The 14,228-nt window shown below is 36.2% G+C and overlaps 1 protein-coding gene across 2 annotated transcripts in view; it reads left to right on the forward strand.

The window, feature by feature from the left end:
* Positions 1-14,228, forward strand: part of ZNRF2 (zinc and ring finger 2) — a 93,842-nt gene that overhangs the window by 50,531 nt on the left and 29,083 nt on the right. For both annotated transcript variants that reach the window (XM_027539441.1, XM_027539443.1), the window contains exon 2: positions 5,541-5,636. In XM_027539441.1, the coding sequence (XP_027395242.1) occupies positions 5,541-5,636 (96 nt within the window). The remainder of the gene's footprint in view (positions 1-5,540; positions 5,637-14,228) is intronic.

A 14,228-nucleotide genomic window follows, 5' to 3' on the forward strand; every position in this document is an offset into this window, starting at 1 on the left:
ACCCTGATGCTGGGAAAGATTGAAGGCAGGAGGAGAAGGGGACAACAGAGGATGAGATGGTTGGATGGCATCATCGACTCAGTGGACATGAGTTTGAGCAAGCTCTGGGAGTTGGTGGTGGGCAGGGAAGCCTGGTGTGCTGCAGTCCATGGGGTTCCAAAGAGTTGGACACGACTGAGCAACTGAACAACAACAGTCTTGTTATCTAAGTCAGGTCCAGTTCTAGTTGAAGCTTTTCAGGTGCAGTTCCTCCAGTATGGCACCTTGATAACAGTTTCCCTTGATCTAAAGACGTTTTCTGAGATCTTTATTTCTCCATATGGCTTTGAGTTACTGTCCAGTATCTTCTCATTTCCGCTTGTAGGACTCCGTTGAGCATATCCGGTAGGGCATGCCAGTGATAACAAACTCCTTCAGCTTTTGTTTATTTGGGAATTTCATTTCTCCCTCACTTTTGAAGAAGTTTTGCTGTATATAAGATTTTTTTTGGCTGAGGTGGGTCTCAGTTGTGGCATGTGGGATCCACTTCCCTAACTACGGATCAAACACTCATGGGGGTGTGGAGTCTTAGCCACTGGACCACCTGAGAAGTCTGTGAATATAAGATTCTTAGTTAATGGTTTTTTCCTTTCTCCACCTGCCAGCTGCTTTCTGGAATCCAAGTTTATCATGAGTAATCTGCTTATAATCATATTGAGGATCCCTGTTTTCAATAATTTTTCTTTGTCTTTTGAAAATTTGATTATAATATGACCTAGTTGGCCTCATCTTACATGGAGAATGTTGAGTGTCTCACATGTTTATATTCGTGTCTTTCATCAAATTTGGGAAGATTTCAGCCATTATTCAAATATTTTATCTACTCCCTTCTCTCTCCTTCTGGAACTCCCAAATGTATATTTTGGTCTGCTTGTTGGTATCTCACAGGTCTCATACCCTGTTCACTTTTTTCGGTCTGTTTTACTTTTCTGCTCCTAAGACATGATAACTTCATTGTCCTATCCTCACACTCACTGTTTTCTTTCATCTTCTTGTTCAAATCTGCCTTTGAATCCCTCTAGCGAGTTTTTCCGGAGAAGGCAATGGCAACCCCCTCCAGTACTCTTGCCTGGAAAATCCCATGGGCGGAGGAGCCTGGTGGGCTGCTGTCTGTGGGGTCACACAGACTCGGACACGACTGACCAAAAGACCATGGGAAGATGGCAAAGTAGAATGCACTCAGGGAATCTACCTCCCCACCTAGGCAAAAACTGAATGGGTGGAATTTGTTTGAAGGAACTGTTTTGGAAGTCTGCAGTCTACTGAAGGCTTGCAACTTCCAGGGGAAGGAAGGCTTGGACAATACACTGTGGTTAATTTCAGCTCTTAGCACAGAGGCAGTTGCCCTTCCCCTCCATTCCCAGCCAGAGGGCAGGCAGTGGTGCACTTGTTCCTGGCAAAATCTGATTTTCAGAGTTACCACATTAGATTTAAATGTTGAGTTTTCAGGAAGGAAGAAAAAAAGTTATACAAATGAACAGGGCCATTCAAAGAGGGGGGGTGGAAATCAGCAGAAACTGTCCCTGAAAAAGACCTGATGGCAGATATACTAAGAAATAAACCTTTAAAATGCCTGTCTTATATGCTATTATACATGAGGGGGGTTCAGGATGGTGAACATGTGTACGCCCGTGGCGGATTCATGTTGATGTGCGGCAGAACCAATACAATATTGTAAAGTAATTAGCCTCCAATTAAAATAAATAAATTTTAAATTAAATAATTAAAATGCCTGTCTTAGAGATGCTCAATAAAGGTGTAGAAAGTTAAGAAAATGACAAATGAGCAGAATATCAATAGAGAACAAATAAAAACCAATAAATTCTGGAGCTGAAAAGTATAATGTCTGTCTTATCAGCTCAGTCATGTCCAACTCTTTGAGACCCCACAGACTGTATGCAGCCCACTAGGTTCCTCTGTCCATAGGATTCTCCAGGCAAGAATACTGGAGTGAGTTGCCATTTCCTTCTCCAGCGGACCTTCCCGACTCAGTTCTTCTGCATCGCAGGCAGATTCTTTACCATCTAAGCCACCAGGACTGAAAAGTACAATAACTGAAATGAAAAACTCGCTGCTGCTAAGTCACTGCAGTCGTGTCCAACTCTCTGCGACCCCATAGACGGCAGCCCACCAGGCTCCCCCATCCCTGGGATTCTCCAGGCAAGAACACTGGAGTAGGTTGCCATTTCCTTCTCCAATGCCTGAAAGTGAAAAGTGAAAGTGAAGTCACTCAGTCATGTCCAACTCTTCGAAACCCCATGGACTGCAGCCCACCAGGCTCCTCCGTCCATGGCGTTTTCCAGGCAAGAGTACTGGAATGGGGTGCCATTGCAAGTCTTATATTTAAAGCTTCCAAACAGCTTTTCAGGTTTTCTTCTCAGATACCTAACACAATACCAAAAAAAAAAAAAAAAAATGCACAGTTAAAACACAGCAGAAACAATTTCAAAAGGCTGATGAAATATAACTTATCACAAAAGGATAATATCCTTAATATACAAAGAACTCTTTAAAAATGAGGATAACCAAACACCTGTTAGAAAAATGGGCAAAAATGTTCGACATCTCACCAGAAAGAAAGATTAGCAACCAACCCTTAAACAAATGAAAAACTGAACAGTGTCAGAATGTAAGAAGCGCTTTCCTCTCAAGAAGTTCTGTTTATTTCTTTACTCTCATTTTAGTGGACTTAAGAGGGAGGAGAGAAATATGTGTTTAATTCACTGTTTTCTAATTAAAAATCCAGGTGGTTCTTTGTACGTACTGTTTTCTCTCCTTGGGCTTTGTATCTCTACACTGATATCATGACTCATTCCAGACAGGCAAGAACACAAAAGACTGGCACTCATTCTTGGAGAGGCTGTGGAGAAACAGGCACTTTCACACATTGCTGGTAGGAGTACTAAACTGTACAACCTCTACAGAGGGTAATTTCAGAATATCTTAAGTAGATACATGTGTAATCTCCTCATGACACATGTAATCTACTAATCCTGCAATCCCATTTCTAGGATCTCTCCCTGAGGGTATACCAGCCAAAACACCAAAAAACACGTGCAGCAGCAACCTTATCAACAGACAAGGATCTTGATGTTTCATCTGTGGAATTTCTGATTTAAGAGAAGAGGCTACCAATTTTTTTGGTAGAGATAAAGAAAAGGAGATTTGTAGGAAGGGCCCTTTTCTGTACATAGATATTTATTTATTTATTCCCTTGTTTTCTTTCCTTCTCCTTGCTGTACCTGGTGTCCTCAAGCCAATCTGTTTTGGGTCTTTTTTTCTCCTGTAGTGAACTCTTATTCTTCTACTCTCATTGCGAAGCTGTATTTGCTTGGCTACACGACATGGGTTGGAGACTTGGGAATTTCTTTTATTCTGTTTATTAGTCCATTATTTTAACCTCATGGTTAACCTCATCACTGGCATGGAAAGTTATTGGAGGTATAGGTTCTTGAGTTTTTTGAGAATTATGTAGTGAGAATTGGCTTCTGCAGACACTTAGTATGTCTGTTTTCTCAGTCCTGTCAGTTCCACCCATCTGTTCATCTGCTGTCTCGTTTCAAGTTCCTTACCTTATTTTGTTATATTTATTTTCAATTTAGTGGGTTTTAGGCGAAGGAGAAAGAAATATATAGTTTATTGTATTTAACTAGAAATACGGTAGTCCTCTGTACAGAGTTTTTTTCCTTAGGCTCTACTTTGTGGGCAGCTGGATGGCTCCCAGAGGTTCATGGTTGTGCACTTTTGTTTGATAATTTAAAGTTCATGTGTCAGTATGCATATGATTTTGATCAGTAGTTAGAAAATTAAGTAGTTAAAAAAATTTTTTTTAATGTCCTGTTTAATTTCAAGAGAAGGATGTTTTTGCAACTTTAAGAAAAAGATTACTAATGGTCCTGGAAATAGGAATGCTGCTTGATAGTCTCTTTGTCTTCTCCCTGTTTGATGCATGTTTTGCCACGTTGATGCAGTAGCTAGTATTTGTGTCAGAATTGTTTGAGGGTTGTAGCTGTTTTTGTAGTTTAATTTTAGATTGATCCTCTTTTGCTTTTTTTGGTGGTTTTTAAGAAGTGGGAATTAAATATACCTTTGTTCCTTTCTCTTGAAATGTATTTAATACAATGTGAAAAACTGCTCAGAAACACGTATTTCATTTAGGAAGTTGAGTACGTGGATTAAGTACGCAGGCCAAAACCTTTTCCGATTCAACAGAGCTCTGCATGAGGTATGACTCTACTCTGTCTTGAGTTGCAGTGGGTTTCATGTCAAGATGAAAGGAGAAGAGTGTCTGTCAGAGCACACGTATACTAGAAGTAGAAAGCTACCACAATCTGGGTCAGCTTTTAGGGACTTTTTTTTCTTTCCCACCACTCTTGTTGTTTCTCACAGCACTTTGCTCCTCTCTGCACATCTGCTGTAAGATCTCCATGTGAGCTGTTTTCCTGTGCTTGCTGATAGCTTTTCTCCTATAAGTTCAGCCTACACATGACCCAGAATAGATATTCCACCGCAGTCTCTTAACTTCATGTACCCTTTTTGCTTCAGCTGTCTACAGCTGACCCATGACCCTCTTGCTGTTTCTTAGTCATATTTTCAAGAAAAACGAATTGGCTCAGGCCATCTTTTTGTGCCACTTCTGATTAGTCGTTCCTCACCAGACTATAAATGGACTTTATCAGCTCACTGCTTATGCAGGTTGGAGATGTTGGAGGAAAGAGCAGTAAGTAGGTCTACAGGGAAACAGCAAGGACCCATGAATGAACAGTTACCCTTGGTAAATGAGGGAGCAGGATAGAGCTGAATTCATAACATATTCCCTCCTTCAGTCTACCAGTTTATTTTTAATAGAGTACTGCTGGCAAGTACTTAGTGCAAATTGAATATTGTAGGAAACTAATATTTGTGTCAAAATTGACTAAGAAATCTGACATTTGGTGCTATTTTCTGTTTGCCTTGTGACTTGTGGTATGGCAATAAGTGCAATATAGTAGGAGTCAGGAGTCTTAGATTCTAGACCTGGTTTTGCTGTTCCACAAAAGGCTTCACTTTCTTCATCAGATAAATTTTTAAAAGGTCAGTGGAATAGAATAGTTTGTAAGGTACTATCTATCTATAAAACCTTGCAACTCAAATTGTACTGTACCAAGCTGGGAAAGGTACTGTCAGGAAAGAGGGTCAGAATACAAAGCTATTATAACAAAATGGTAAGTTCAGATTAATGAAAAAATAAATGAAAATGATTGGACCCATACATTAGAAGAGGATATGAGAGTTTTGTAGTGAATCAGATTTTCTTCATTGAAATTGGATGGTGTTCATAAACTGATTTAAGTCAGACACTAATAGTCACAAACTCTTTTCCCAACTTAAGTTGCGCATAGGTAGTGTATCAATGTACATGTAATACTGAAGTTTGAAATGCTTTTTCTTCCTTGCCTTTTTAAAGAGCAAGGCTGGATATTTAAAATTGTTAAGTAACATGGATTTCTTTTATTTTTTAGGATTTAAGTGCCCTGTATGCTCAAAATTTGTACCCTCAGATGAAATGGATTTACATCTTGTGATGTGTTTAACAAAGCCAAGAATAACCTATAATGGTAAGTCCAGTGCTTTAAAATGATACTTTAAATTATCATGGTAATTATATTTCATAAAATGTATTATGAATTTCATGTTTCAGGTAGAAGTTAAAAGGCCAGGAGGGACTGGCTCTGAGCCCTGAGCTAACTGATACCCTGATTAGGTCTGGTACTTTGGCCGTGCCATTCTTACCTGACCACAATCTCCAGATATTCAAAACCATAGGAGAAATTTTCAGTGTAGTCTTAGTACATTTTGAAGTAGACTTGGGGAAAAAAAAGAGTAGTTTATTTGTGACTTCAGATGAATAGAGTGAAATAAAGGGAAAATGAGAGCTTTTTTCAAAATTTTATTGATAAAAAGAGAGACTGCAAAATCCATGGAGAAATTTTAGATTTTTCAAATGTAAAATTTGGTTTGAAATAGAATGAGTAAGAAGAGTACCAGTAAACAGTGAAGCCAGTTGAAAGACTGACTCATTGATTAGCAAATGGTTTTTGAGTACCTGTCACCTGTAAGGCATATAGTGTTAGAAACTTTGGATATACCAGTAAATAAAACAGATGGATCCTACAGCATAGGATCAACCAAAGGTTAATCAGTGTAGTAACACTTTGTCAGTAATCTGAGATTTGTCCTCAGATTATAGAAACTTGTAGGAGTACAATTTAATATTGAAATGAACATGTTATTTTGAGTAGCTTTTTTGCAAAGTGATTTAGGAATGTCTCTCTTGACAAGGTAGTGCTTCAGCCCCGCTCTTATAGTAGTAATTGAACACTTTCCCCCATTTTCCAGTGAATAAATAAAAATAGCTTTTAGCATTTTCTTTGAATAGTATATGTACCTGTTGATTATATATAAATCTTTTTGCATTAGGAAATTGAGTTGGCTACTTTGCATAATCTAATTGAAATTTAGTTACTTAAGAAACAAAAGACAGGTTCAAAATTTGAGATAAAATTGATTTGGCTTGTTTCTCATACTTTATTATCTTATTCTCCTCCATAATTATTATGTTTATTATAAGTGTTTTTAAAATGAATATCCTTAAATGTTAAGACTCTCGCCTTGAATTTTAAAAGACAAGTGTATTTCCTTTTACCATATAATATATTTGCACATAATCTTAGTATTCTGTTTATTTTATGTGCAGTGTATCTGGATTTAATCTTCTTACGTGTTGATATTTGGCAGTTTTTAATTTCCTGGTTGAGCTGTGCCTGGTCATTAAAGTGTTCTAATAGATCACTTATTTGGTGGCTTAAAGAGCAGTATATAACCTTCTGTTTGGGGATACCTTGATCCAAGAATAGAGGTTTTAAATATTTGACAGTATTCCAGTTTAGACATTAGTAAACTTAATAGAAAAAGTGAAGTTTCAGCCACTTTTAAGAAGAGCTACCTACTGTAAGGTAGGTAAGCCTGAAAATTTTTAAATTGTTAATTATATATGGGTATCTATAGACATTCACAACAGGAAACAAAAACAGCTTCTTTATAAACATGTGTGATTCTTGAATTTTTAAAATGTGGACAGTGGTGAACTATGAGTGAGAAGGAAGAACTGTGACTGACTGGTTTAGGTTAGATAAGGTAGCAGATTGGTAATGTGCTCTCCCCTCATGCGCTGTGGCACTTCTAAGGCAAAGGTCTGTAGGGGAAGGAAAAAATGATCCCCTTACCCTTGAGTTCTTGGCTGAGACCTCTGTAATAAAAGACGGATTAATAAGAGGAAAACAAAAGTTTATTAACATGTATACCTCCTGGGTTCATAGAAGGTATTCCTGGGAGAATGAGATCTCCAGGGTGGCTTATAATGTGGGCTTAATAGCATCTTCAGCTGCAGACAAAGAAGAAAGTGAGGATGGGGAGGCCAGTTGTGGAGGATTACCAGGAAAATCACGATAAAGAGGTTTGTTATGCAGGTATAAGTTAGTGCCGTCTCCTTCTCTTGTTTTAAGCTTTTGTGCTTTAGAGCCCTCCTTCTTTTCCTGGAACTGAGGAAACATCCTGGCAAATGAAGAGTTCCTCTGCTCAATCTTATGTAACAGCCTAAATGGGAAAAGAATTTGAAAATGCTTCTTGTTTTGTGTAGTAATTTTAAAATTTAGCATGTATTTACTTTATAAATAAGATGATGGATCAGAAGTGGTCATACAAGAAACAGTCTTATCTAGTTAGCAAAATTGTATACCTATTTTATGTGGCACTAAATTCAGTTTTCTTGCCCTTCTTTTAGCATATAGCTGCTCAAAAGCAGTACCAGTTTGCAATTAAAGTGTTATAAAGAACAACGATACTTAGTACAAACTGTAATCTTTACGTTCAGCTTGCTGAGTTCAGATCTCTGCTTTATTACTTAATTCCAGTGTGAAATCTTGGTTTTGATTTTCTCTCCTGTAAACTTAGGACTGGAAGTAGCGCCTGTCTTCACAGAGTTACTGCAAAAATTATACATACTTCTTTGTAGGTTTTGTAGTGAGTGTTAAGGAAACAAGACCTGTTGTTATAAATATTACCTTTGACTTTAAGAGGTAAAGATACAGTGGATACCATATTTAATGTGCTGACAAGTCTAAATTTCTTTTGATATTTTAAAAGCTCGTAGTAACTTAATTCCAAATTAGATGTCTAAAAGTCTTGCATAGCAATAGTAGTTCCTATAATATATGGAGAAGCAAGGGGATAATTAGAGTACTACCTGTTCTCACCTGATGTGATAAATTTACAACTGCAATTCAAGGAAAGAAATACTTTTTCTGCTTTCTATAAGGAATATGGTGGCCTGCATAGCTGAAATCTGAGGTCTAAAGCTGATGATAGGCAGTTTGCTTACTCTTTGAAGAAGCAGAAATCCTTTCATATTCAGTACAGAAATAAAATATTGTAAAAAACTAATTATAAATGGATGTGTGTTTCTGTTACCTTTTTTCCTTAGGGCCTATTATAAAAGAAGATATGTAGAATAGAAGTTGAAATTAAAATACATATTTCAGTGAGAAGGAAGTTCTGTAGATCTCTAAAGCATAAAGTAGGTTTCAGATTTCTGTTTCTGATTTCTTCAGTAAAATTTGAGAAGGAAAATTACATCTTTTTTTTTATTTATAGATTTTGTTTTTACTTATAGATCTTATTTTGTTTCATGATTTTATAAATCATTGTCTTGCCTTTTTGTGTGTTCTTATCATATCACTTTTATAACATTGATTTTTAAAAAATTAATCCAGCATTCAAGGTAAGCCTTCCTGAATCATAAGAAATCTGAAGAAACAAAACAGAGACAATGAAAAGACTTTTCTTGGAGTGCAAGAAAACCGAGTAAACCTATAGAGCTGTCCTCAGAGGGAAAGGTTTTTCCTCTGGTCACAGTTCTTTGGTTAGAGTGTAGTATTGGCAAACTCATTTTAAACAAATTTCAATGCAAATTTATACAGTGCATTTCTAAATTTGTCTCATTTTTATGTTTCTTCTATATTGGAGCAAAGATACGAATCAGCTCATGTCTATCAACAGTTTTGCCATTTCAGAATTATTTTATATGTGTATAAATTGGTCTGATATTAATAAGATTTGGAGAGAAATGGAGGATGTACTTGTAAATAACAACTAGGTAGGTATAGTTTGGGGCAACAGAATGACAAGAAAATTGTAGGTGAAAAGATAAATTAGGGCTGAATAATGAAGTTTTTAAATAAATTACGTGTAATTATTTGTATTCATGTGCAAAAATATTTGTAAGGAAAATAATTTCTTTAAAGACCAGTTGGAAGAATGGTATGGTATTTCATGTAGGAAATGGTCAGATGATTGTTACGTAGAGAAAGAGATGAAGAAAGAATGAATTGAGTACAGTGATTGCTAGAAATGGGGAAGGAGGAGCCACGGGCGACTTGAGGATTGGCTCTGGAGGACTCAAATTGGAGTAAAAAGGCTGTAAAAGTACCTAGCTGCTGTCAACGTTGTTGATCTTTGCAAAATGTGAAAATTGTGAATTTTTTTTTTTTTTAGAATTTTTCCAAAATGAGTAAGGGGTTAAGGTCATTGAATATTTTAAGGTAACAAAACAATAAAAATATTCTAGTCTCACTCCTTTGGTATCTAAATATTTATGATATTTGTGATTTGCTTGATTTCTTCCATTTTTTGCTAGATAGACTTTGGGATCTCCAGGCTTCTTGACCTCTCAGTACCTCATAGGTTATTGTTACTTAGGATTCTTTTTATCTTAATCCCTTTAAACTGTACTTCTTGCTATTCAGTTCTTAGACCTTTCCTTGTAATGCTTTTTGGTGTGAGAGATCTTTTTAGAGCTGAAAAATCTTTGACACCCAGTACCCAAATTTTGGTTTCTAAATACCATTCTCATGTAAAAAGAAAACAGGATTCCTTGGAGAAATGGCTGATTCCAGGGCTGGAGCAGCGAAAGAAAAACCTGGAGATACTGTATTATTTGAATGCAAGAAGTGCTCCAAAATCAGGAAAGATGAAGGACACAGGAGGAGCAAACCTGAATGAGCTCCCCGTAAACAATTTGAGCAACAGAATTATTACAGCAAGGAGATGGTGGTTTAGTCATTAAGTCGTGTCTGCCTCTTGTGACCGCTTGGACTGTAGCCCTTCAGGCTCCTGTGTCCATGGATTTTTCCAGGCAGTAATCCTGGAGTGGGTTGCCATTTCCTTCTCCGGGGGATCTTCCCAACCCAGGGATCGAAGTTGGGTTTTCTGCATTGCAGGGTGGATTCTTCATCAACTGATCCACCAGGGAAGCCCTGTAGCATGGTATTGGATTATAACTCAATGTAAAGAATAATTATATCTGGTTCCACCAATCAATCAGTAAATTAATACAGAAAAGTAGAAGTTTAACCTGGATATTAATTCTAAGAGACAGACCATACATTTCTTTAAAAAATTTTTTTTTAAGATTTTTAACATTCTCATTTGTGGTTATTTAAAATAATATTTTTCCAAAAGTTTTTAATGGTCCATATGTGCTCTCTGATTTTAAGTATCCCCAGGACACACTAAAATGTATAATGGCACATATATAATTTGAAATATCTAATCTTAGTTTATTATTATCATTATAGTAGTGGATGAAAGGGGTTTTTAGGTGGATGAGAGCTACTATTGTAAGCCCCAGCAACAAAAAACTTTATAATTTTCTCTTCCTTAGGGAAAACATGAGTTAATTTTGTTAGGTTTCATATTGTGACATTTTCATAGTGAAGGACTCCTATTGTGAAGTCTTACTTTCTAGTTTCAGACATTTTATGTTTGTTATATACAGAATACAGGTGAGTGACTATAGAACAGCCTTTTACTCATTATTATTCATTATTCATGAACATAAGACTGAACTGGACTCGACATGTTTTATACTTTATTAAATCTTACTAAGGAAAAGTTCACGGTCTTCCTCAGTGCTATATTTTTTTAAGATGGTCAGTTTACCTATTAAGGGACATGCTTTGTCTCTTACATTTGATTCACTGAGAACCTATACTTCAGTGTTAAACTTGCTAAATTTTTGCCTGGTATTTTATAGTTTTGCTACTGTTGTGGATGAGATTTGCTTACTATTTGAATATCAAATTGTTTTTGCTGGTTATAAGAGAAGCTAGGTTTTAGGGAAGTCTTTGGGTTTTCTAGATTTATGACATATCTGCAAATGGAGATACTATTTTCAAGCATTTATGCACATTTGTTGTTTCTTTGTATTCCTGCATTAGTTTGAAGCTTAAAAATGATGCTGATAATAATGGTGCTAGTGGACATGCCTGTCTTATGTGTCTTTAGTGTTTCATTGTTTCATAGATGCTGGCTAAGAGTTATGGTTAATCATCTTCATTGTATATATGTCATTCTCATTTCATTCTCTTTTACTTAAGGCAAAAAACAGCCTAATTTTATTAAATGCTTTGTTCCTTTATTTGTTGATAAATTACATTGGTAGATTTTATAATCTTTCAATTGAATTGTGTTGATTTCTAATATTACCTGGATTTAACTGTTTGATCATAGATAATTCTTATAAAGCAATGTTACCAAGTTTGTGCTAACTAAAGATTATGCTAATGAGTGGGAAAGCTTTCCATCTTTGCTCTGGAATAATTTGAAAAACCCTGGAAGGACTATTATTTTCATATCGTATATAATTTGACTGCAAAACCATCTAGCCCCCCCCCCTTTTTAAATCTTTGACAGTCCTTATAACTTCCCTAATTATTAGTATATTCATGTTCTTCAATGTCCTTAGTCAATTATGGAAATTTGTATTTTGTTAGAAAATATTTTTCTTATGAATTTCCTAATTAATTGCCACAATATTGCATTGCATATAATATTTTCTTACAAATATAATTTTTATTTTTTGTTATATTGGCCTTTTCATTCTAATGTTGTATATTTTTGTACTTTTGAACCTTAGGCTATTTGAAAGAGCTTATATTTAGTTTGTATTTTCAAAAAAGCTTCTTTAGAATTGTAAATAAAGCTAATAATAAGTACTGTGGACTGGATAAAGCTACTTTCTTTTCAGTTTTTTAATTTTAATAAAAGTATTTTAGAAATAGAAATATTTTTCTTACAAGAGGCTTCAGTTGTATCTGAGGTTTTAATATGTATCTGAGAACAAAATGCTTTAGTTTGAAGATAAATTTTTTTTATGACAGGAGGAGTATGTGTGATAGGAAGTCATTCTGATCTTGTTATTAGAGAATGCTGCCCATAATAACTATGTTTTTAGTAACTATGTGACCACATACATCATTGATCTCTATAAATCATGAATATAAGAGAAGCATATATGTTCTCTGTAGAATAAAAAATTTACTTATATTATTCTTTTTAAAACATGTATGCATATACTTCCAGTAAACTGAGTTTGGTTGTATTATTGAAATACTCTGTATTCTTGCCTATGTTTGGTTTACATAGTCTGACAAATTTGGAAAGAGTTTATTAGTGTCCCCTCTGTGGCCATAGTTTCATTAATTTTTTTCTTACAATGTTATAAGTTCCTTTTGGTGATAGTTGCCTGCAGCAATCTTTTTCTGGCTTTATGTATTTCATAATATGTTGTTTACACAAATATTGTGGCTTATTTTCCTTTTCCGTTGAATCTTTTATGTTATAAAGCATACTTCTCTCTATTCTGCTTTCTCTAATGTTATTTGACTTAGGCTTACCAGAAACCATGCAGAGTCTTAGATTTTTACCTTGTTTTTATTGTTCAGTCAGACTCATGTCCAGCTCTTTGTGAACTCATGAACTACAGCACACCAGGCTTCTCTGTCCTTCAGTGTTTCCAGGAGTTTGCTTAAATTCATGTCCATTGAGTCGGTGATGCCATCCAACCATCTCATCCTCTGTAGCCCCCTTCTCCTCCTGTCCTCAGTCTTTTCAGAATCAGGGTCTTTTCCAGTGAAGTGGCTCTTCGCATCAGGTGGCCATAGTATTACAGGTTCAATATCTGTCCTTCCAGTGAATATTCAGGGTTGATTTCTTTTAGGATTGACTGGTTTGAACTTCTTGCTGTCCAAGGGTCTCTCAAGAGTCTTCTCCAACACCACAGTTTGAAAGCATCAATTCTTCGGTGCTCAGTCTTCCTTATGGTCCAACTCTCACATCTGTACATGATTACTGGGAAAACCATAGCTTTGACTATATGTACCTTTTGTCAGCAAAGTAATGTCTCTGCTTTGTAATATGCTGTCTAGGTTTATCATAGTTTTTTTTCCAAGGAGTAGGCCTCTTTTAATTTCATGGCTGAAGTACACCCTCAACAATGATTTTGGAGCCCTAGAAAATAAAATCTGTCACTGTTTCCACTTTTCCCCACCTATGTGCCATGAAGTGATGAGGCTGGATGCCATGACCTTCTTTTTTTGAATGTTGCATTTTAAGCTAGCTTTTCCCCTCTCCTCTTTCACCTTCATCAAGAGGCTCTTTAGTTCCTCCTCACTTTCTGCCATTAGAATGGTATCATCTGTATATCTGAGATTATTGATATTTCTCCTGGTAATTTTGATTCCAGTTTGTACTTCATCCAGCCCAGGATTTCTCATGATGTACTCTGCATATAAGTTAAATATGCAGGGTGATAGTATACAGCCTTGACGTACTCCTTTCCTAATTTTGAACCATTCTGTTGTTCATGTCTGATTGTAACTGATGCTTCTTGACCTGCATACAGGTTTCTCAGGAGGCAGGTAAAAATGTGGTCCAGTATTCCCATCTCTTGAAGAATTTTCCACAGTTTGTTGTGATCCACACAGTCAAGGGCTTTAACATAGTGAAGCAGAGATTGATGTTTTTTTGGCATTCCCTTGCTTTTTCTGTGATACAGCAGATGTTGACAATTTGATCTCTGGTTCCTCTGCCTTTTGTAAATCCAGCTTGTTCATCAGGAAGTTCTTGGTTCTCATGCTGAAACCTAGCTTGAAGGATTTGGGACATAACCTTGCTAGCATGTGAAATGAGCTTTATTGTATGGTAGTTGGAGCATTCTTTGGCATTGCCTTTCTTTGGGATTGGAATGAGAACTGACCTTTTCCAGTCCTGTGGCCACTGTTGGGTTTTCCAAATTTGCTGGCATATTGCAT

Source organism: Bos indicus x Bos taurus, chromosome 4, assembly GCF_003369695.1.
Source record: "Bos indicus x Bos taurus breed Angus x Brahman F1 hybrid chromosome 4, Bos_hybrid_MaternalHap_v2.0, whole genome shotgun sequence".
NCBI lineage: Eukaryota > Metazoa > Chordata > Mammalia > Artiodactyla > Bovidae > Bos > Bos indicus x Bos taurus.